The sequence below is a fragment of the Stylophora pistillata genome, chromosome 11 (genome assembly GCF_964205215.1).
Source record: "Stylophora pistillata chromosome 11, jaStyPist1.2, whole genome shotgun sequence".
NCBI lineage: Eukaryota > Metazoa > Cnidaria > Anthozoa > Scleractinia > Pocilloporidae > Stylophora > Stylophora pistillata.
Window position 1 is genome coordinate 20,430,434 of NC_142529.1, and position 23,934 is coordinate 20,454,367.

At 38.5% G+C, this 23,934-nt stretch overlaps 3 protein-coding genes across 3 annotated transcripts; 2 read left to right on the top strand and 1 right to left on the bottom strand.

The window, feature by feature from the left end:
- Positions 1-4,022: 4,022 nt before the first annotated feature.
- Positions 4,023-6,718, bottom strand: LOC148720522 (melatonin receptor type 1C-like). Its single transcript, XM_088739359.1, has one exon. The coding sequence runs from the start codon at positions 6,707-6,709 to the stop codon at positions 5,711-5,713; it is 999 nt and encodes a 332-aa protein (XP_088595485.1). The 5' UTR covers positions 6,710-6,718; the 3' UTR covers positions 4,023-5,710.
- Positions 6,719-17,345: 10,627 nt separating this feature from the next.
- On the top strand, positions 17,346-21,390 carry LOC111325648 (melatonin receptor type 1A). Its single transcript, XM_088737327.1, has one exon. It carries the CDS (start codon positions 17,578-17,580, stop codon positions 18,577-18,579), a length of 1,002 nt encoding a protein of 333 aa, XP_088593453.1. The 5' UTR covers positions 17,346-17,577; the 3' UTR covers positions 18,580-21,390.
- A 1,588-nt stretch (positions 21,391-22,978) lies between these two features.
- LOC148720523 (uncharacterized) lies at positions 22,979-23,870 on the top strand (the record flags this gene model as incomplete). Its single annotated transcript, XM_088737640.1, has 3 exons — positions 22,979-23,098; positions 23,345-23,520; positions 23,700-23,870. Coding segments are annotated over 3 exons (459 nt in total), but the record flags the coding sequence as incomplete, so codon positions are not given.
- Positions 23,871-23,934: the final 64 nt, after the last annotated feature.

The window sequence follows — 23,934 nt, forward strand, 5'->3', positions numbered from 1 at the left end:
TAGAGAGGGACTTAGTCCTACATAGATCTCCTATACGCTATATCTTGCTTTGCTCCGTTGTAAACTAGCGTTGGCTAACGAAATGTCAGTATATCCGCCTCATGCCACCGAAACAGGGGTAAATAGTTGTTAAAGTGTCTAACTCCTTTATTTCAGCAACAGTCACAACATTTTCGGAAGCAAATCTCGCACGTTGCTCCCAGGTAAGTAGTTAAGAATTATTCCAAATGCGAGCGTTGGATATAGGATTTTATTAAAAACTAGATCATTGGATAATGCAATTCAAGACTTTTTATTGGCTTAGCCATTATGGTATATGAGCCAATATACCATAATCTAATATCTGTACATTGTAACATCCGGTTTCTCCTTACAAAATAGAGTCGAGAAGATTTGTCTAATATCTTGGGGGCGTTTGTTTTTTTTAATAAAACAATTATTCCACTAGCGATTGTTGGATATGAGATGATTATAGCCAACTCGGCGCTACACGCCTCGTTAGCTATCTATCAGATGTCTCATATCCAACGCGCGCTCGTGGAATAATTGTTACCGAAGTAGATAAGCAATAATGCGCGTAGCTCCGAGCTGACTATAACCGATCTCGTATCTAACAAGCGCAAATGGCATAACTACCTCAAGAAGATGATTTTTTTAAAAAAAAAAAAAACATTGCACTTATAAATCAAATGATGGATTTTTTTTTTTGCCCATAGTCATATAGTTTCATTGCTCATCGGATATATCATTACAACTGCAACTCTTGCATGGCTTCGATCTTGGCTATCGTTGCCATAACGACCACAACTGAATACCATTTTATAAGGCCTCTTTAAACTGCGGATTCATGATCCCATAGATGATCGGATTTATCAGGCTACTGGAGAACAACAGATACGCACTAACTTTTATCACCCCATATGGAAGGTAACCACCAGAGGGGATTACAACAGCGCTTATGGCCATAGGACCATAAGACTTTGATGTGAGTGCGACGGAACCTTGGTGCGCCGACGCCATTTTGCGTGACATTGGCGGTTACATTATCTCTGCTTTCTTTTACCGCCTGATAAATTTTCAAATAGAAGTGAAATGTATCACATGTTATGACGTTGAAAACCCCTCCAAGCAGTATAAAAAAGGAAAAATGACCTTCCCTCCAATTGAAGAAACAAACAAAGAGATTTGGGGCGAAGCTCATTTTCACCCATCCGTACAACGGTCTATGGCGGATAGCACAGAAACAAGCCACATGACACCGCTGTACAACCAAGCAGCTCTTTTACTAGGAAAGAACTTAATATATATGCCTCGCACGACGACTTTTATGTATCTGTTCAGGGTAATTAGGCCCATATTTAACAAGGAGGCCAAAACCATAGTAAGTTGCACCGCTGCTGAAACTTCACACCATTTCTGGCTAAAATTTCATTTTCCCATGTACAAGCTCATTATCCAGAATGGCATGTTGAGGGTCGCCAAGAAGATATCAGTCAGTAAAAGATTTTGAATGAAAATGTTGGTGATAGTTTGCATCTTGGAGTATCTATTTACGACATAAAGAACCAGCACATAACCGAGTACGGAAGTGAGGAAAACCAGAATGGCGAAGGTTACCTCCAACGAAATATCTGCTCTCGAGCGAAGGGGTTCTTGGGTAGTTTCTTGGGTAGTTTCTTGGGACATCTTTGTCTCCGACTGAGGCAGTAGTATGCAGTGTTTGAGAATGGTAGAATGAAAAAAAAACATGTAATTACTAAACGTCTTTCTCCGAATATGATAAAAAAGGAAGAAAAAAATTCAGTAGAGTCCCTATCTAAATGAATATCCACGCTCTTTTGAGTTCAATAAGGCAGGTTTGTCAAGACATCTTTCAACCTCAGAGAAGAACCTGGCTGAGAACTTCTTCAACTTCTACTCAATGACTTGTCGTTCACTGACGCCGTAATGATGAAGCTAATGGAGCGAAGGGGATTCTTGCTAAGATTTTTGTTTGAAAGCCGACTTAATAGGGCTTAATTGAATTCGAAACAAATTGACACAAGAGATCCATTAGAACTGATTTATTTTTTTTAATTCATTCTTTGCCATAATCATTTATTAGTCATTCCTTAGTCTGAACTACTCAAGCAGAAGAAATGTTCAGTAAGATTTCCGTTTGAAAGTTGACTTAAATACGGCTTTACTGAATTCGAAACATCTTAACACGAGTAAGCCACTTTCATTAATTATTTAAAAATCATTCCTTGCCAAAATAATTATCATGTGTTCTTTAGTCTGAGCGACTTGAGCAAAAGGAAATGATTGTAAGGATTTCCGTATGAAAGTCGAATTAAATACGGCGTTTTGAATTCAAAGCACATTAACATAAGAGAGCCATTTTCATTGATTTAAGTTCTTTTTGTTTCATAAACTCTCTCTCGTTATTTTGTAGTCTGAGGAGTAAATTTTTGAGAAACTTTCGTATTTACAGTAAAAAAAAAAACAAAAACCAAAAATAGTTGAAAGCCAGCTAAAGGCGATTTTCTGCAGTTAGTGGATCCCAATTATGTTAACTTTATAATGAAAAAAATAGACTCGAATGAGAGACAAAATGGAATCGTAGCTTTCATTTGCGCTCTTTAGATCTCTCTCGCTGGTGATCTTACCGAAAAACCACACGCGAGCCTGATTCATCTAAACACTGCAGAAACTGTGCTAAAACTCAAAATGCATTCTCGTCCTGATTTTCCTTACTTTCACAACAATTCAGCAGTAATTGCCTTTTCTCTCTCCATATGTTAATTTAGGGACTTCTTGCAACGGTTTCATCATAATGCATTAAACACTAGAAACAATGGGAAAACAACAAAGCTACCAAGGGTCAAATTGAATTATACGCGCCGTAGCTTTTAGTTTTTGGATGCCTCGATTTTTAACTCATTGCTTTTATGTTTAAGGAACATTAACTCCAGAGTTTTATTTGGGAAAGCCCTAGACGATTACTACATGTAATTTCCATTGTAGTTTTAGCATTTTCAAATTAGTGTCTTTTTGTTTTATACGTTCTATTAGTCAGTTGAACTCCGATAACTGGAACCCTCGGTAAAACCTGAATTTTCACCCGCTACCTCGAAGCAAAACTGATTTCTCTTAGATTTGCGTCATATACTTACTGTAATTTTAACCCCTATCATTCGAATCCCCGATAACTCAAAACCACGCTAACAAAAAGTGATTTTTACTTCCCTTCAGGTACTATTCTTTGCAATATTACCCTCTATAACGCGAAGTTGATTTTCACTTTTACAGACTAATGAGCCATATCATTTTGCACCGGAAGATTACATTTAATCTCATTCATATATCATCACAAATTGACCTTCGTCAATATCACACGTTTGTATGTCTGTAAAAAACAGTTTTGACAGTTCTTCCCGGCGAAAAGATTATTATTATTACTTGATATTTATTATTAGTAGTATTATTATTATTAGTGTTATTATTATTAGTATTATTATTATCATTACATCGGAAACATTATTATTAGTATTGTTATTATTGTTACATCGGAAAGTGCGCAAGCCAGAATTTAAGTAGTCAATTTTTTAGTATGTAGCTTAGTTTACTGAACTTTTAATTTTTTTTTAGAGAACTGCTTTTTGTGAAATATTTTTAAGGAAAAATCTATTATTATTATTAAGTTAATACCGAAGAGATTCAAAACTTTTCTCTCAGTTAGAGATTTTTTAAACTTGTTTTGTAATATTTATACCTTAATTATGATCATCATTATAATTATTATAAGAAGTGTATCCATGAGCTTTTTCTGGGATTTTTACTGGACATTTTGACGCATTTGTTTTCGATTTTTAAGCTTTTCATCATATTTTTTGTAAATACTTTTAGTGATTATAGTGAATAAAGATTTTATAAAAAAAGAAAAAATTATTATTATTATTATTAGTATTACTATTATTATTATTAGTATTATTATTAGTAGTATTATTATTATTAGTAGTGGTATTATTATCATTCAATCAATCAATCAATCAGAGTTTATTGTCTAACGTGAGGCATGGTTGCCCAATTGCCCAAGCCAGAGGCTCATGTATAAAACGGTAGACTATAAATTAACTATAATTAAAGGTATATTATTAGAAGTACTTAAAACTTTATAGGTAAAAATATAGAAGTTTAGAGTATGAATGATAATTGTTTAAATTGTAGGTGATTAATATTGATAGTTAAAAGAGTCTTAATATTATGTTCAGTGAAAGATATTGCAGTAGATGAATATGAATAAAAAATGGCAATGTATGTGTATGTACAATAAAAGACAACTACATGTATTACATTTACAGATTGGTGCTAGAGTGCTAAACTTGAAATTCTTAAGTTTACTACAGAAATCGCTAAGCTTAGATGCTGTTTTAATTTCTCTAGGTAAACTGTTCCAAAGGTGACTAGCTATATATGTAAAGGAATTTTGATACGATCTATTATTATACCCTGGTTCCACTAGATTTACACCTTTATTCCTTAAACTATATCTAGATTCCCGCAATTGAAAAAAGTTTTTAATATATTCCGGACCGTTCCATTTTATACATTTAAAAAGTAAAACCAAGGAAATATAAAATCGCCTATGTTCTAGAGTTGCTTTTAGCTAAGATTGTATTGTAGTCAACATTATTGCCGAGATTAAGCAAAGTTTTGAGTGCGTACTTATTGACTGACTCAAGTTTAGAGCTCAGTGTTTTATTTATTCCAAGCAATAGCGGACTACAGTACTCCAGGTGAGGAAGTATCTAAGGCTTATGGAGTGATAGGGAGACATCTACAGGCATAAGTTTTTTGAGTCTCCTAAGGGCACCAATCTTGGCATAGACCTTTTTTATGACACTCTGAATGTGATTAGAAAATGTTAACTTGTCGTCAATTGTGACCCCAAGGATTTTGATAGAGTTAGATAACTCGACTCTAGAGTCACCAATGATAAATTGAGGGTCGTAAGCAATATCTCCAATTATCATAGCTTGTATTCAGTTATTATTATTATTATTATTATTATTATTATTATTACTATCATAGTATGCGCGCAGCCAGGCGCACTTTGCGAAATGTTAAGTATGCAAGACTGGATGCAAAATGGACTTTCTCTGCATCCGTATCCGTTAGGAAAACTATATATAATTGCCAGAAGATAATAAGACTCAAAAAAGCCCACTAAACTTCTTTCTCCTAAAAAAACCGTAATTTTCGATTGAGTGTCGTGGAACCAGAACCCAGAGAAGTCACAATGCCAATCAAAAAAGAGGAAAATAGCTATATGAAGCGATAAGAACTCCCAGTGAAACCAACCAAACTGTCCAAAACCGACGGAGGGTAAACGCGAGCGACCACGTCTTGATTGGTTTTTACTCTTGCTTCCAATTAGTCGAGAGAACGGCGCAAGTTTTCGGGACCAATCGCAAAGAAAGGTAAATAAAGACCAATGCAATCCTGAATTGCTTTCGGCATCAAATTGAAAATTTCTGTAATACTCAAAGTCTGTTTGTGTCTTTTAGCGGAACGATGCAAGTCTTATGGCACAATACAAACAAGTAAAAACAGAACGAAGCCATTGTCTGCCTACTCTCTCCAACAGACATAGAAATATAAAGGAAAACGTTTTAAAATACATGAAAACTATTGCATCAAAGCATTCAATGATAGATCTTGTCAGTAGTCATCTAGTTTCATTGATCGTCGGATGTATCCTTACAGCTGCAACTTTTGCATGACTCTGATCTCTATTATCGCTGCCATAACGACCAAACCTGAATACCTTTTTGAAGGCCTCTTTAAACTGTGGGTTCATAATCCCATAGATGATTGGATTTACTAGATTACTGGAGAAAAACAGACACGTACTTACTTTGGACACTTCATGTGGAATGTAGCCTCCAGTCGCGATTGTGACAGCGCTTATGGCCACAGAAACCCATGTTAATAAAAAAAAACAAACCACTGTGAAACAACTCTTCAAAACCTTGATGTCAGTACGATGCAACCTTAGTGCACCGACGCCATTTTGTACGACATTAGCGTTGACATTATCCGTGCTTTCTTTCACCGTTTGATAAATTTTCCAATAGCAGTAAAGTATTGCAAATGTTGTAATGTTTAATAACCCTGAATGCAGTGCGATGTAAGAAAGGGGTCCTTCCCTCCACTTTAATGTGCAAATAAAAACATCTGGGTCAAAGTTAATTTTTCCCCATCCGTACAACGGAGGTGTGGCGAATAGCACAGACACCAGCCAGACGACACCACAGTACAGCCAAGCAACTCTTTGACTAGGAAATAACTTTAAATAAAAGCCTTCCTTGACGACTTTTATATATCTGTTCAGAGAAATTAGGCTCATATTTAACATGGAGGCCAAACCCAAAGTATGTTGCACTGATGCCGAAACTTCACAGCACTCCTGGCTCAAATTCCACTTTCCAGTGTGCAAGCTCATTATCCAGAACGGCATGCTCAGGGTTGCCATGAATACATGAGACAGTGCAAGATTGTGAATAAAAATGTTGGTGATGGTTTTCATCTCGGAGTATTTATTTATAACATAAACAACCAGCAAGTTACCGAGTACGGAAGCGAGGCAGATCAGAATGGCGGTTACCTCCAACGAAATGTCTGTTTTCGAGCGACTAAGAGACTCTTGGAAAGTTGTTGGAGACATCTTCGTTTGTAACTGCATTTAACCAACTCTAAGTATTCCTCCTGAAGAAAAGAAAAAAATGTCTGATATCACTCTTAGAAACATTTGATTAATGTCGAATGCAAGTCTGGCGAGCTGAATCAATAATGGAGATTCGGCAGCCATTGCCTCGCGAAAGAGCAAGTCCAGAGGCACTAAGGCTTTTTTGGTGTCTACATTGGGTTATATCGATGCAACATCCGCGGTGACAAGAAAGCAGTTTGAGTTGGGCAAGACTGTGATTTCCAGTAATTGAATAAGCTCTCCAGAATCCCTAAGGACCGTAGGCAAATGTATTGCAACCTCAATAAGCTTGTCAACAAAAATACTGATTGGTCTAGTAGTATATGAATGGGAAGCAGCAATTGGTCTCCCCATCATAGGGTCTTTCCGAAGTTTAGGGATGGCGTAGAACTTTGCCAGATTGCAATTAGCCAAACTACGCGAAAAGCGAGCGACATTAGAAGAGATAAATGTCTAAGTGTATTAGCTTGAACCCAATCCGTTGACGGAAGAGCGGGTCCAAGCTAGGTTTTTATCCGTTGGCAAGATTTGAATGTCAGGATTGGATTTCAGCTCGTGAAGGCCTTCTGGCTCTTGCTTCGAGAAACTGTTTCTCCAAAGCGGTTTTTCAGCCGTAATGCTTTTTTTTAACTCTTTGCGAAGCGCGAAAAGTTTGTCTTCAAGATCCGGGCTTTCTCTCAATGGAATCCAGCCGGTTGGAACGTACAGCCTGGGGTTGAAATCACTGCTTTGAGGTCGTTTGGCAGACTTATCTTGAGGGCGAACTTTTTGGCAAAAGTCTTGAATTTGCTTGTCGAGCTGAGGAACAGTCAGAGGACGCAGGGAAGGTCTGAACTTCAGGCCTAGACCCAGAACCTTACGCTACCGCTTATTCAGCTCAATAGAAGTAAAGTGGTGGATTTCCGAGTATTGTAGGAGCGCCAAGTCGAATAATGGTTGGTTGGTCATCTATTACGATGTTTATAAACGACCACTTCTGGAGTGTAGAACGTTTGTTTACTTCACGTGGCCTGAACCTTTGCCTCAGACGTTGTTTGATGGCGTTCGAGGATTGTTAGAGCTCGGCCTCAACGTCTGGCCTTGGTTGGCCTTTTAACGCTAGGTTCGACGCTGCCGTAGGTTGTTGTCGCGCTTCATACTGGTTTTACCACTGTGTTTGGCACAGGGTTTAACATTTTGCTTTCCATGAAGACAGTAGTGGACGATAGAGACTGTGTTGTCGAATCGTGTCGACTCGGTTTGCTGTGACAGAGGAAAGACTTAGTTCGTTTCGAACAATTCCTCGGATCGAAGTTTCCGAAGGCACAAAACCCCCGTTAACGTCCACGAAAACAAGACCTTTAGATAGAAAGATAGCTAGATAGATAGACTGATAGATACTGGTCTATTAAAATCCCATCGCAGTAAAATACTGAATTACGCAATTTTTACAAGCTACTACTATACAAATATAAAATATGATGACTTAAAGTTCGATTAAAAGTTCTATTACATCTCAACTTGGGTTGGTTACAGCCGCACCCTTCACGAAAAACGAATTAGCAAAACGCTTTGTCTTGGCTGCTGGTACATTGTACGTTCTTTGGCGCCCTAAGTTATAATGAGGGCTATGGGCCTCAGGAATTAAATAATGTAGTTTACTGTTCTGATTCTCGCTGATTGATCTAAATAAGGACTTTGTAAAGTCTTCGTGATGTTCCCTGATAGAAGTCAAACAGGCGCGCTCTAACGCTTCTCCGCACGGCATTCTAGGAAAAATACACGCCAGAGCTCTTTTTGAACTCTTTCTAACTCTGACTGTAAGTACTGAGGTAGAGAATAATGGAACACAGGGCAAGCGTAGTCAAGGGAGGATCTAATACATGCGCAGTAGTAGGAAACAAGATCTTCGGCTGGAACTCGCGCACGTTTAAGTTGCACAAGGAGATAAATTTTCCTAGCTGCTTTCTTAACTAAACTATCTGCATGATTGTTCCATGTTAGTGTGTTGTTGATGGTAAGGCCAAGAAGCTTGCTAGAAGTAGTTGCTTGGATCTGAGTCCCATCAACTGTAAATGGGTCAAAATGTTCTGGGGGAAGACAGAAATTGATAGTAAGCTCTTTAGTCTTCTCAAGGTTTAGCTGGAATAAGTTGTCCGCTGACCAGTTGGAAACGTGGTCCACTGCTTCGTGTGCTCTACTTTGTTTCCCCTTCGGTACTTTTTCTGACAGGGTGGTATCGTCCACGTACTTCCGCATCTCAAAGGACGCACAGGGGGTTAAGAGGTCGTTGATCATAAGCAAAAAAAGCCAGGGCCCCAATTTGGTCCCTTGGGGGACAACCACTGGTACCGCACCCCATTCAGACATACAGTCGCGGTTGAGTTAAACCCCCTTACGTTTTTCCTTGCGGTTAATCCCCGCTTGAAGAGCTTTAGGAGCTCTAGAGAATGCACTATCTTTACGAAACTCTTCAACGAAGGCTGAGGCAGCAGCAGAGAGGCTGCTAACTAGATCTTCCGAAATATCGGTTTTTCGGAGCTCAACCTTCCATCGCGCAATCTCCCCTTCGATATTGGCAGAAGTGGAACGGACGGCCTCCTGATGGACTTTCACTTCAGCGCGGAATGGTCAATAGAAGCTTCCAACAGTTTCATTTCTGCCTCGCGAACAATGTCGTCGAATGTGGCTTCAGGAAGCTCATCGACAATATGACCTTTGGCTTGGATTTTCTTGATTTTACGACTTGATGGAGTGGTGCCTTGGCCCTTGTGGTTCTCCAGCAGTATAATTGGGGGTTGGAGCTCGAGAGAAGAGTAGGCTTCCTCGGCATCTGCTCGCAGTCGGACTGTCCTTCTGGGGATAGTTTCGATAGTGGAGTCGAGTCTGGAAGAACTGTTTATTGGACGTGGTGGCTCTGGATCTGACGGGACTAAAGTCCGGCGGCGTTTTGGTACGGAGCGACTATCACCAGTTTCGTTCGCCATGTGGCTTCTCCTAGTATTGACTTCTACATCTTTTAAAATTCAAACTAGTGAGCAGCACTTCTGCGAACAATAGTTGTAAAACTTCCTTATTTTCCGACGCAGTTCGCCTAACTGTCGTAAACTTCTTCAGGGAGTTTTATAAGTATAACTAAGCCAAAGTTAGCGGCTATACGGGGGCCAATGACCATAGAGGCTTGACCGGACTTACGAACAGGAACGGGCGAAGTTGTGAAAAATTTAAAACGTATAAGGCAAGGTGAGAAAAATGTAAAACGTGTATTTGTTTATAGCATAAACAACCAGCAAATTACCAGGTATGGAAGCGAGGCCGATCAGAATGGCGAAGGTTACCTCCAATGATATTTCTGTCCTCGAGCGACTAACGAATCTTGAGAGGTCGTGTGGAACATCTTCGTCTGCGACTCAAGCTGTAGTGTGTAATGACTGAGGATTACGATCTTCTTGATTTGAGCGCCGATTTATTTTAGAAGGTTTTGGATAGACTTGGAGTAAGAATATTGATTTGAAGGATTTAGCACAATAATCTTTGCTGATATTAAGACATATGCTGACAAACAATTACAGGTGGAGTTTCTTTTACAAACTGCGGATCCTCTGGGGGAAAAACACTGATTTGGAGGAGTTAATGATAAAAAAAGTTCCTCAGAGATACTTACACTTATGTAAACCAACATCCAGTGGTGATGTAATAGCTATGTTATGTTCGTTTCAGTGTATCCTGAGCAACTCGTCGCTAGCAAGAATGGTTTGGAAATGGGTGTTTTTTGTTTTGAAAAACTATTTTCAATGACGATACGATGAGTATCTGGGTGATAATGACAAATCTTGATTAGCTTTTAGTGTTTTGTTGCTGATTAGGCCGGGAATGGCTGAATTTTTTACTTATGAGTCGGCGACGCTGAGAAATTGAGGAACTGATCACTAAAAACCTTTTGTATTCTCACGTCTGTGGACATCTGTTCTGGCTTGGAGCAATTGAAACCGATGCAATTAGTAAATTAGGAACTTTTATAACTGACTGAATAAAATGCGAGCACTTTGACTGGTCAAAAATTCATCGTTTATTGCACCGGTAAGCCCAAAGAAAATTCAAGCAGTTCAAAAGGAATTGAATAGACCGCACTTTCCATCATTTTACCGGCGTAATAACATATCTGAGTTGTTGGGAAAACACTTGAAAAGTTTCTATTTTAATCGCCGCCAGCTAGTGATTTAAAAAATTTTCTCTTGTTCTCCCAAAATTCCATGTGGGTTCTTAGGCCGGTAAACCTTTAGAAAATGTTTGATTAGAATCTCTACTGGTAATATGAATTAAGGACTTCAAATTTAATGATAAATATCACAAGACAAATTTGACCGGAAAAGCGATCGATTTTTTAGACAAAGTTACAGTTTACTTCATCGAAGCAATGACATTTGTAAAGTGTTTGTGATTTGCAAAAAGGGAGATGTGATTTCTAGCCGAGCCCTCATAGTTTGTTTTTCAGTTTCATATACTTTCAGGTCGTGAATACACCTAGCACTAGCGTCGAAAATATCATTAAAGAAAACCTCTTCTTTGCCGTTTGGGGGTAATTCTGTGATCTGTTCCGGGCACACTTTACTAGTAAAGAGACTGAGATAACACAAAGGTCATAGCACTCATTTTCCCTAATTTTTTTTATGATCTTTTAACATTTCAAACATTCAAGCGACTAAAAAAGAACTTTTTCCGTGTTTAAATGGCAGTTTGTGCGATCGTCCTGCACTAACGATATTTGTTTGAAAAAATCATCGAAAAACACGATGATACTGAGTGCAATGTACTGTCTGATTGTAGTTTGTGTTATTCCTTCATTTGCTGCGAGCTCATGACGTTTCAATTTTCAAACCTTTTTGATAATGGTAATTTAGTGACAAATTTTGTAATTCCAACAAACAAAAACGAAATTCGCCGAAAAAGGTAAATATCATGACAAATTGCTTTGATTAAGTAAACTAGAATATTCGTCGAAAAATCAGTTTCTTTAGATTTGTACTTCAGATATGTCATCGTTAAAACTTAATTGATTACGACTTGACAGCTGTACCTAGAGTTCGAAGTTTTCACATTTGAATTTCATAGGAAGTTGAAAACTTTCGAGAGAGCACACTCAGTTTTTCAAAATTCAATCCCTTTTTAGAAGCGACAAAACAACACTTCTTTGACTGACATGCTATTTAAATCACCGAAAGGTCTTTTATTGTCGTTCGGAAAAGTTGTTATCGAAATCGCGAATTACTCTCTTTAAGATGTTCAACATAAGCAACCCTCACTGGCGTTCCCACACATTCCTATAAGGCACGTGTTATTTGGGTTGCGCTGAAAAGAGCCATCAGCTCTGCAGGTTTGTCCGGCATAGATACGAGTAACGGTGGAGACTCGTTTTTAACTCCTCCAAATCAGTGCTTTTTCTGTCCAAGGCATCTGCAGTTTGCTTGGGATTTGGGAAACAAAATTTCCCTTCAGTTGGCAATCACCATCACTGAAATCGCTGCTCCCTTCACCACTTATTTGAACATCCCTCCGATGTTGATATTCTCACCTTGCTTTTGCGTGCTCAGCTTGTAGAAGCTGGAAAACTGTGGCTCCCTCATGTCAAGCTCTTGATTATGCACCTTGATGTACAGTTTCAAAGCATAACTTGTGTCAGGAAACATTCTGTTTTGCCTACTTTTTGATTCGGTCATTTGCTGCAATCCAATCGAGCAGCTTTGTTCAATTCTCTTGATATTTTTCTCATAGGCCAACTGGTATTATTTCACAGCCAAATCATGTCTAACGGTTAATTTTTTTTAATTAGGTACAGCTGTCAAGTCGTAATCAATTAAGTTTTAACGATGACATATCTGAAGTACAAATCTAAAGAAACTGATTTTTCGACGAATATTCTAGTTTACTTAAACAAAGCAATTTGTCATGATATTTACCTTTTTCGGCGAATTTCGTTTTTGTTTGTTGGAATTACAAAATTTGTCACTAAATTACCATTATCAAAAAGGTTTGAAAATTGAAACGTCATGAGCTCGCAGCAAATGAAGGAATAACACAAACTACAATCAGACAGTACATTGCACTCAGTATCATCGTGTTTTTCGATGATTTTTTCAAACAAATCTCGTTAGTGCAGGACGATCGCACAAACTGCCATTTAAACACGGAAAAAGTTCTTTTTTAGTCGCTTGAATGTTTGAAATGTTAAAAGATCATAAAAAAAATTAGGGAAAATAAGTGCTATGACCTTTGTGTTATCTCAGTCTCTGTACTAGTAAAGTGTGCCCGGAACAGATCACAGAATTACCCCCAAACGGCAAAGAAGAGGTTTTCTTTAATGATATTTTCGACGCTAGTGCTAGGTATATTCACGACCTGAAAGTATATGAAACTGAAAAACAAACTATGAGGGCTCGGCTAGAAATCACATCTCCCTTTTTGCAAATCACAAACACTTTACAAATGTCATTGCTTCGATGAAGTAAACTGTAGAGTTGTTTAAAAAATCGATCGCTTTTCCGGTCAAATTTGTCTTGTGATATTTATCATTAAATTTGAAGTCCTTAATTCATATTACCAGTAGAGATTCTAATCAAACATTTTCCAAAGGTTTACCGGCCTAAGAACCCACATGGAATTTTGGGAGAACAAGAGAAAAGCTTTTAAATCACTAGCTGGCGGCGATTAAAATAGAAACTTTTCAAGTGTTTTCCCAACAACTCAGATATGTTATTACGCCGGTAAAATGATGGAAAGTGCGGTCTATTCAATTCCTTTTGAACTGCTTGAATTTTCTTTGGGCTTACCGGTGCAATAAACGATGAATTTTTGACCAGTCAAAGTGCTCGCATTTTATTCAGTCAGTTATAAAAGTTCCTAATTTACTAATTGCATCGGTTTCAATTGCTCCAAGCCAGAACAGATGTGCACAGACGTGAGAATACAAAAGGATTTTAGTGATCAGTTCCTCAATTTATCAGCGTCGCCGACTCATAAGTAAAATTCAGCCATTCCCGGCCTAATCAGCAACAAAACACTAAAAGCTAATCAAGATTTGTCATTATCACCCAGATACCCATCGTATCGTCATTGAAAATAGTTTTTCAAAACGAAAAACACCCATTTCCAAACCATTCCTGCTAGCGACGAGTTGCTCAGGATACACTGAAACGAACAACATAGCTATTACATCACCACTGGATGTTGGTTTACATAAGTGTAAGTATCTCTGAGGAACTTTTTTTATCATTAACTCCTCCAAATCAGTGTTTTTCCCCCAGAGGATCCGCAGTTTGTAAAAGAAACTTCACCTGTAATTGTTTGTCAGCATATGTCTTAATATCAGCAAAGATTATTGTGCTAAATTCTTCAAATCAATATTCTTACTCCAAGTTTATCCAAAACCTTTTAAAATAAATCGGCGCTCAAATCAAGAAGATCGTAATCCTCAGTCATTGCACACTACAGCTTGAGTCGCAGATGAAGATGTTCCACACGACTTCTCAAGATTCCCTTAGTCGCTCGAGGACAGAAATATCGTTGGAGGTAACCTTCGTCATTCTGATCGGCCTCGCTTCCATACTTGGTAATTTGCTGTTTGTTTATGCTATAAACAAATACACGTTTTACATTTTTCTCACCTTGCCTCTAGTCTACCTTTACCTTGATTGTGGATACTCTAGTGTGGATACTCTAGTCTACCTTTACCGTGATTTTACCGTGATTGTGGATACTCTAGTGTGGATACTCTAGTCTACCTTTACATTGATTTTGCGTGATTGCGGATACTCTATCTATTGTCCTAGTATATCACTGCACGTGATTGTGGATACTCCTCATCAATTGTGAACTTTGTACCTGCATTTTCCCATACATTTCCTTGTAATTTTCAAATTGTGGATACTCTATTGTCCCAGAACCGGCCCATGTTAACTAGATATTCTAGTCTTCTCGGATAGGGACGAATAAATGGAGGTCCCGTCTCCACGCACGAGATTACTGTGTGATGGATATCCTCCCCTGGGGTGGGATGGGTGGGTGTTGTCTTGCGATTATATGAGCCTCTGGCTCGGGCAATATGGGCAACCATGCCCCACGCAAAGACATTAAACTTAAAGGATCGCTGAATAGCTATTGGTATCGCCGAGAGGTCTTTCATTATCGTCCGGAGAAGTTGTTATGGTAATCGCAAATCAATCTCCTCAAGAAGGTATTCAACATGAGAAAAACTCTGTAACGATAGGACTTTAAGTTATCAAGTTCTTATGCTGACAGATAAATCATTTTTGAAAAGCTCTGGTAACTAACAGCTACACAAAAGGCCATGACAGGTGACGGTTACGGTTTAACACTAATTACAGCTATGATCTAATAACAACTGCTTACGACTGACTGAATGGGAGCTGGTAGCATTTAAGCTTAGCAAGATCGCGCAGTTTCTACGTTGGATTTCATAGATATTTTTAGCGTCAGCATAAAAACTTGATAAATTAAAATCCTATCGTTACAGAGTTTTTCTCATGTCGAATACCTTCTTGAAGAGATTGATTTGCGATTACCATAACAACTTCTCCGGACGATAATGAAAGACCTCTCGGCGATTCCAATAGCTATTCAGTGATCCTGTAAGTTTAATGTCTTTGCGTGAGGCATGGTTGCCCATATTGCCCGAGCCAGAGGCTCACATAATCGCAAGACAACACCCACCCATCCCACCCCAGGGGAGGATATCCATCACACAGTAATCTCGTGCGTGGGAAATTAACGTCTCCTACCCCTAACCCTGCAGGAGACGGGACCTCCATTTATTCGTCCCTATCCGAGAAGACTAGAATATCTAAACCATTTCTTGATGTTATAGAAAGGCAGCATATTCTTCTCAATTATTTTAAGACCTTGAGTGTTGGTCCGGCCGGGGCTCGAACCCTCGACCTCCCGCACATCAGTCCAGCGCTCTATCAATTGAGCTAACCGGGAGGCGGTTAGTCAAAGAAATGTTGTTTCAGTCAAAGAAATGTTGTTTTGTCGCTGCTGAAAAGCGGTGAGTATCTCACGATAGCTTTCATTTTTCTGTAAAATTCAAATGTAAAAATCTCGAGCCCTTGGTACAGCTGTCAAATTGCAATCAGTCAGTTATTAAGGCTACAATATCTATCAGTGATGAAGAACGGGGCCTCGATTTTTAACGAAAAATTTCTCTTCTCTTTGCAAAAATATTAAAAGATCATTAAAAAAACTAAGGAAACTGAGTGCTCTAAACTTTGTGTTATCTCAGTATCCTTATGAGTAAAGCGTGCGTGCCCGGGATTCAGATCACAGAATTACCGCCAAAACTGCAAAGAAGAGGTTTCCTTTCATGATATTTTCAACGCATCAATCAAATCTCCTTGGTGCTGGATATTTCTACGACCTGAAAGTGTATGATTAAACTATGGGCGCTTGGCTAAGAAAGAAGCCCCTATATTTGCAAATAACAAGGATTATGGAAATTTCATTGCTTGGATGAAGGAAACTCTAATTTTCTTTGACAAATCGATCGTCTTTCCGGCCCAATTTGTCTTAGTGATATTTATCAATCAGTTTGAAGTCCTAAACTCCTATCACCAATTGAGATTCTAGTCAAGCATTTTCAAAAGGTTTACCGGCCTAATAATCTACGTAGGTTTTTTATCCATCAAAAGGCGCACTTGTTTCAGTCAGTTAAAAAAGCGACTAATTTACTAATTGCATCACTTTCAATTGTTCGAAGCCAGAGCAGATGTTTACAGATGTAAGAATACAAAAGGTTTTCCGTGATTTATTCCTCAATTTATCACCGTCGCTGACTTAGAATCAATGCAAAATCCAGCCATCCCGGCCTCATCAACGAAAAAACAGTAAAAACTAATCAAGTCATTATCACCCAGATACATAACTCATCGTATCGTCATTTCTAATGAGTCTCTTGAAAATAGTTTTTCAAGACGAAAATCACCTATTTCCAAACCACTCTTGTTAGCGACGAGTTAATCAGGATGTAATGAAACGAGCTTAACACAGCCATTACATCACCACTGGATGTTCGTTCAAATGAGTGTGAGTATTTGCGACGAATTATTTATAATTAACTCCCCCAAATCGGTGTTCTTTTGCCCAAGAGATCCGAAGTTTGTAACAGAAATTTCACCAGTGTGTGTTTTTCACCATGGGTTTTAATATCAGTAAAGATCGTCTTGTTAAATCTTTAAAATGAATGTTCTTATCTCCAAGGGATCTGCAGTTTATCCAAAATCTTCATATTCACCGTCACAGCGATGGCTGATTCATATACACCTTTGAATCATGAAAATTCAGAGTTGTAACATTCTGATTACTAATTCGGTTTCCCCAGATCTCTTAGCAGGTCAAGTTTGAAGCATCATTGAAAAAAAGAAATCGTAAGGACAAAAAAATTACGTTTTTTATTTCAATAAAGACGTAAATATTTGAGTAGGCGAAACGGAAATCTAAGCAAGGATCCCCTTCGCTGCAACAGCTTCATGATTACGGTGTCAGTAAACGACAAGCCACTGAGTAGAAGTTGAAAAAGTTCTCAACCAGGTTTTTTCTCTGCGTTTGAAAGATATCTTGTCAATCCTGTCTTACTGAACTAAAAAGAAAATGAGTATTCTTTTAGATAGGAACGAAAGGGCTTAAATACTCGGCGCTCAAAAAGGAAAACAGTATCAAATGTTTCTACGTGTGATGTCGGGTTTTTTTTTTCTTCTTTCAGCAGAAAGACGTTTAGTGGGATACAGGTAGTTTTCATTCTCAATCACTTCATACTACTGCTCAAGTCACAGAAAAAGATGTCTCAAACGACTACCCAAGAACCTCTTAGTCGCTCGATAGCAGAAATTTCGTTGCAGGTAACCTTTGCCATTCTAGTTTGCGTCGCTTCCATACTCGGTAATGTGCTGGTCGTTTATGTTATACATAAATACTCCGAAATGCGAACAATCACCAACCTTTTTATTCAAAATCTTGCATTGACCGATATCTTCATGGCGACCCTTAACATGCCGTTCTGGATAATGAGCTTGTACAAGGGAAAATGGAATTTGAGCCAGAAATGGTGTGAAGTTTCGGCATCAGTGCTAGATACTTTGGGTTTGGCCTCCATATTAACTATGAGCTTAATTGCCCTGAACAGATACGTAAAAGTCGTTAAGCGAGCCTTGTACATCAAGCTCTTTCCCAGTAAAAGATTTGCTTGGCTGTGCTCTGGTGTCGTCTGGCTGGTTTCTGTGCTAATCGCCACACCTCCGTTGTACGGATGGGGAAAAATGAGCTACGACCCAGATTATTTTCATTGCACATTCAACTGGAAGGAAGGACACTATTCTTATGCCATGCTGATTGGAGGGGTCTTCAACACGACAACATTTGCAATATTTTACTGCTATTGGAAAATTTATCAAACAGTGAAAGAAAGCACGGATAATGTCAACGCCAACGTCGCACAAAATGGCGTCGGTGCACCAAGGTTCCATCGTACTGACGTCAAAGTTTTGAAAAGTTGTTTTGCCGTGGTTTGTTCCTTTTTACTTACATGGTGTCCAACGGCCATAAGCGTTTTTGTAATATCTGCTGGAGTCTACATTCCACACGAAGCGTTAAAAGTAAGTACGTACCTGCTGTTCTCCAGTAGTCTGGTAAATCCGATCATCTATGGGATTATGAATCCGCAGTTTAAAGAGGCCTTCAAAAAGGTACTCAGTTGTGTTTGTTATGGCAACGATAATAGAGATCAGAGTCATGCAAGAGTTGGAGCTGTAATGATACATCCGAGGAGCAATGAAACTGGATGAATACTGACAAGATCTCATTAAATGCTTTAGTGCATTATTTTTCGTGTATTTTATAATCTTTTCTTTTACTAAGTCTGTTATAATAATAATAATAATAACCAACTTTATTTAAAGAGGGTAAAACACATAACAGTATAAAACTGACAAATCAGTGGCCCTCTATTCTGTTCGGGGAAGCGTGTAGATACTGGCTCCATTCTTTCTTATTTAATTTTAGTCTGCCATAACGCTTGGCTCGGCCCTTTAAAAGACATACGCAGACCTTGAGTACTACAGACATTTTTAATTTGCTGTCGAGAGAAATCCCGGATTGCATTGGTCTTTCCTTACTTTGCACCGTGATTGGTTCGGAAAACTTGCGCCACTCTCTCGACCAATCAGAAGCAAGAGTAAAATTAATCAGGACCGTTGATCGCACTGGTTACCCTTCCGTCGGTTTTAGACTGTTTAGTTGGTTTTATTTTGAGTTCTCATTGTTTCTTAAAGGTATTTTCCTCTTTTTCGGTTGGCTATTTGGATTACTTTGGGTTTTGGTTGTATGACATTTAATCGAACAGCCCTCTCTTCAAAGGACATCAAAGGACTGAAAATTATTGCCACAATAGAATAGAAATCATTCAGTGCATCATTGATGTTTGGGCCAGACTTGAAGTGATTTATTTTTACTTGGACAACATGGGTAAAAAAACTATCAGAAAGCAAAACAGAAATTAATAAAGCTTTCTCAAACATGAAAACGGAGATTCAGTCCGTTGTTAGCAACTGCTCGAAAAAAATATCCAGTCACAGCACGCATGAAATTTGTTTTTGCCATATGTCTACAAATCTCTATGTAGAGAGGATTTAAAGCTGGAAAAGTATTCAAGAATAAGATTAGAGAGCCTTGCGTATAAGTGTCGTAAAACCAAAACCAGATAAAAAGGAAATAACCTATAACTTACGTTTATATAAACTATACATAAGCAGAAGACAAAATCTATGGACAAAGTCTATTGAAGGGCCGACTAAGAAAAGCGAGGGCAGTGGCCGATTGACTCTACTGAAATTTGTCTCCGTTCAGTAAAAAATTCTTGTTGAGTTTTATTTTTCTATACCAGTGATCGTAGGAAGGCCGAAGGCCAAACGTTGCCAGCAATGGGTCTCAATTTTCTGGCGCTTTAATCAAGAAGATTTGAAAAACAGGGAGGTGATTCAATGTTTTTACAAGAGATAACGGGCGCTTTTCTTTCAGGAGAAAGACGTTTATGCCATTCGCACTTGTTGGATACGAGATTGGCTATAGTCAGCTCGGCGTTATGCACGCTTTTGGCCATGTACAATCTCATATCCAACGTCCGCACTTGGAATAATTGTTAAATATTCAACGCAGAGCAGCGCGCGACAACTGCTCCACAAAATTTTGTGATTGTAGCAGGAATAAATCATTTAAGACACTGTAACAACCATTCACTTCAATTTCGGTGGCTAGAAGGGGATATTGACAATTCGCCAGCCAATGCTTGTCTACAATGGAACAAGCAAGATGCAACATATAGGTGATCTATGTATCAACAAGTCCCTCGCTAGCAATCTATGTTCTGTCGGTATTTTAATCATTGTAGTAATGGTCTATGCAAGAGTAGCTCTTACTAAAAAGGCGTTCAAATATGTAGTGTAAACTCTGTCCTCACGTACTGAAAGCATCAGCTTATGAACAATCGAATATAGTACTTAGCAAGACTCTAATTTTGAGCAGTTTGTTGCTTTTTAAAGTGAAGAAGTCATCTTAAGAAATAGCAATCTCTATTTCGGTTATATTAGCGCGCCCCTGAGGCGCCGAGATGGAGAACTTCTCCCCCTAACCACATGGTCTAGATACGCTGTTGCTTGAGAGAAAGCCCGGAGGGGGGGGGGGGGAGGAGAACTCGGCCATCAACCTGGTGTAGTGTACGGATTAATTCTTGCTGAAGTCTTTAGCTTATTTGTGACGATTCTCTAAAGGACGTCTTCTTTGATACAAGTTATTAACTTGTTCAAGTAATGAGTGCAACAAAGTTGAGGAAGAGAATAGCCTTAAAGAAGATAGAAATTGCCTTGCAGAGCAGACGGACACTAACTAACGAAGTTCAAATGAACCGAACAGAAACACGGATGGCTAAGCTGAGGAGCAAATTAACAGGGATCCAAAATATGGAACTAAATTATAAAGCCTGAATTTTCTTGCACGCCATAGACATAGTTTAGCTCATTATTTAATTTTTTTTTACTTAAAAAAAGGTGTTAGAATATTTAGGAGACACATCGTAACGCTGCACAAATGTTCGGTTAAGAAAAAAAATGGTTTAAAAGCTATTTGAAATCTACTATGAGAAAATAAACCTAGAATATGATTTGATTCATTACTCAGAAAGCAGGCTATGAGTTTCAGCTAAAGAAAAGGAAAAGTATAAGCCGGGCGGTACGCTGTGTTATTAAAGCAAAAAAATAAAAATTTTTCAGACTTGAAAGAAACCTCTTTACACCCAGTGAAATTCTCCCCTGGAGGGCAATAGTAAGTAAGTAAGTAAGTAAGTAAGTAAGTAAGTAAGTAAGTAAGTAAGTAACTAAGTAAGTAAGTAAGTAAGTAAAGACTTTATTTAAAGATGGTAGCACTAAAATAGTATAGAAATAGTAACAAACCCGTGGCCCTCTAAAATTATGTACAATACGGTTGTTAAAAACTATGGCATAACTATGAGATAATATAACGAATAAAATACAAGAGATAAGAGATAAAATCAATTAATAGTACAAAAGTATAACTAAATCACAGAATAAAATGATTTAAAAGCTGCTGTTCTTCAAAGAATTTTTTCCAAAGAGAGTTCCTAAAAGAATTTAGCGACGCTATTTTCCGCATGGAATGAATTATTTCGTCAAAACAAGCCAAGATACTTTATTCACAACATTATAAAACCATACGTTTCTAATTGCCTCAACTGTTTCAACGCTTATCGATAGTGGCATGAATTTCGAGAGGACGATTGAAACGTAAACATCGCCTGTACTCTTCAGCACGATTTACCTGCACCCCATTCCTTATTTATTCCTCGATCCCAATTCCCCTTTTCCCATTCCTTATTTTAATAACATCTCCTGTTCAGTCTTGAACTTCAAAAAACTTCAAAATGAATAAACATATTTTGTGTCGTGGCACCTTTTCTGAGGACGTAAAAAGTAACGGGCAGCCTACTTACAGGTGAATTTTCAGATAGTGCGAATGTCCAGCATTAATATGTTTTAGGCGTTAAAAAGATCGTTAAAAAAAGTGAGGAAACTGAGAGCTATGAACTCTCTGATTTAGGCTGGCGTTATCTTCACTTTACATCTACTGGAAGACGATTAGGAAAGGGAACTAGTATGACATCGCCACAAAGCAGGTCTGTTCTTTCTTTGCCATAACAAGCAAAATGCTCGACCATCTTACATTCAACTTTAAGTTTTCCATCTCTTCTAACTTTGTACATACAAATTAACTCTTAGAACTATGGCAAATGGAATTTCATGTCCGCTGTGAAAGAACTGATGTTTATTAGAGCAGTTGCAGACAACGAAAGGAATTTCTGTTTTTACGTTTCAATAAAGCCCAGGGGGCCCACGCAAGCGGCGTGTCTGGTCGTTTGTTCGAAATATAAAGAAATGTATGGGAGTATATTAAAGAGTCGTAATATCGTAAACTTATATCGAGGAATGTCTATGTTAAGGCTCAAAATAAATGTAAACCTACCTCACTTGCTGTGTATTGTCGTTTCTGTGGTTCTAAATGGTGAATTTGAGCGATTTAGTAGATTTTGCGTTGAGTGTTACTTTACTGTATAAGTAGGAGACAAGGGTGGAAGGCTCATTTTGGACCGCTCCAGCGCGAAGCCGATTTTCACCCAGAAATTAGACTCGCCCGGCTTTCAAATCGAACATCAGATAAACTAAAAGGTTGCCGCTTCTTCTCGTGTCATTCAATCGAAGATCCATTCAAAATCCAAGCGCTAACCGCCGAAAAACTTTCGAGATATGCAGCTTTCCAAGCAATCGGCATCCGCGGCACAGATTTCGTGTGCCAGGGAGCAACCGTCACTTTGTTTGCTCCACGTTGATTGGATGATGGTAAATAATGCCTTGTTTCAAATACCTCATGTGAGAGGGGTGTCAGGGGCATATTCGCGCCGGCGATTCATCTACTGACTAGCCTGGTGCGAGGTTTATGGCGCGTGACGAAAACCCTTGACGACCTCAAACCTCTTTGTTCGCGTAATAATCACAATTATCCTCTCAAAGCCCATTGGGGATCGATCATGACCTATGCATCTCCAGCAAAACAGTAACAAGTTTGAGAGATCAATAATATTCTGCACTTTTAAAAATAGGGTTTCCATAAAACTAATAAACTCATTGTTTCTCCGCAGAAACAGTCAAAAAATATCACGAGCACATCCGCAGATGTGCGCTAGGAAAGACCACGGAGGAAGTCAAAATGAAGAAGAGAAAAAACCTCAGAAAAGAGAGGGTAAGTTTTTTCCGTTTTGCTATCCGTTCGACCAAGGAAATCGAGCGAAGTTAACGATTCAGCCGTGACTGTTACGAGTTTTTTGTTTGAAAAAAGCCCTCCTATCGACGGTAGAAAATAATGTGGTCATCTTTCACGGAATACGTCACCGGTGTATTTAATCAAATTTCCATGACTTCTAGCTCCGTCTGAAATTAAACTAAGTTATCCTAATAAAATTGTACAAAGGTCAATTTTCTTTCATAGAAATACGAAAGAAGAAAGAGTGACCTCAAGGGGCAAAAGGAGACCCTCGCTTATTCTAAACTTACTAAGGAGCACATGTCAACGGACTATGATGCCAACAACAGTGAAGAGGAAGGGGGCTGGATTTCAAGGCCCCCTAGTTACCGAAGTCACGCGCTGAATAACTTTTTTAGAAAGTAAGTAATGCTCACATGCACTCTTTAAATAAAGTTAAGATACGAAGTTGAAACACCTGCATCGTGAAAGCTAACGATCAAAATAAGAGCGGTTGGTTTTTGAACACGCAGCTAAAAAAAATTCCGTCAAGTAAAAAAAACTTTTTTATACGAAATTTAATATATTTTTTTTTCTACAGGCTTGGTGAAAGAAGCCAAAGGGCAGAAAGCTCTGTTAACAAGAGGTGGCAGCGAACGAATTCAAAAGTAGGGGAGGAGGCCGATAAAGAGCCACCAGTTGGTACGTCCAAGTGGGCTCTCAATGACGAGTGGAGGGCCCATCTAAAGCAAGTAGAAGAGTAGGAGGCGGCACAGAGGTATATTAAATATTTAATGCACTTAACTATTGAAAAAGGTGTTAATATCAAAAATATT

Coding starts and splice junctions, on each gene's coding strand:
- LOC148720522 (XM_088739359.1), bottom strand. CDS start 6,709: ATGTCTCCAACAACTTTCCAAGAGTCTCTTAGTCGCTCGAAAACAGAC.
- LOC111325648 (XM_088737327.1), top strand. CDS start 17,578: ATGTCTCAAACGACTACCCAAGAACCTCTTAGTCGCTCGATAGCAGAA.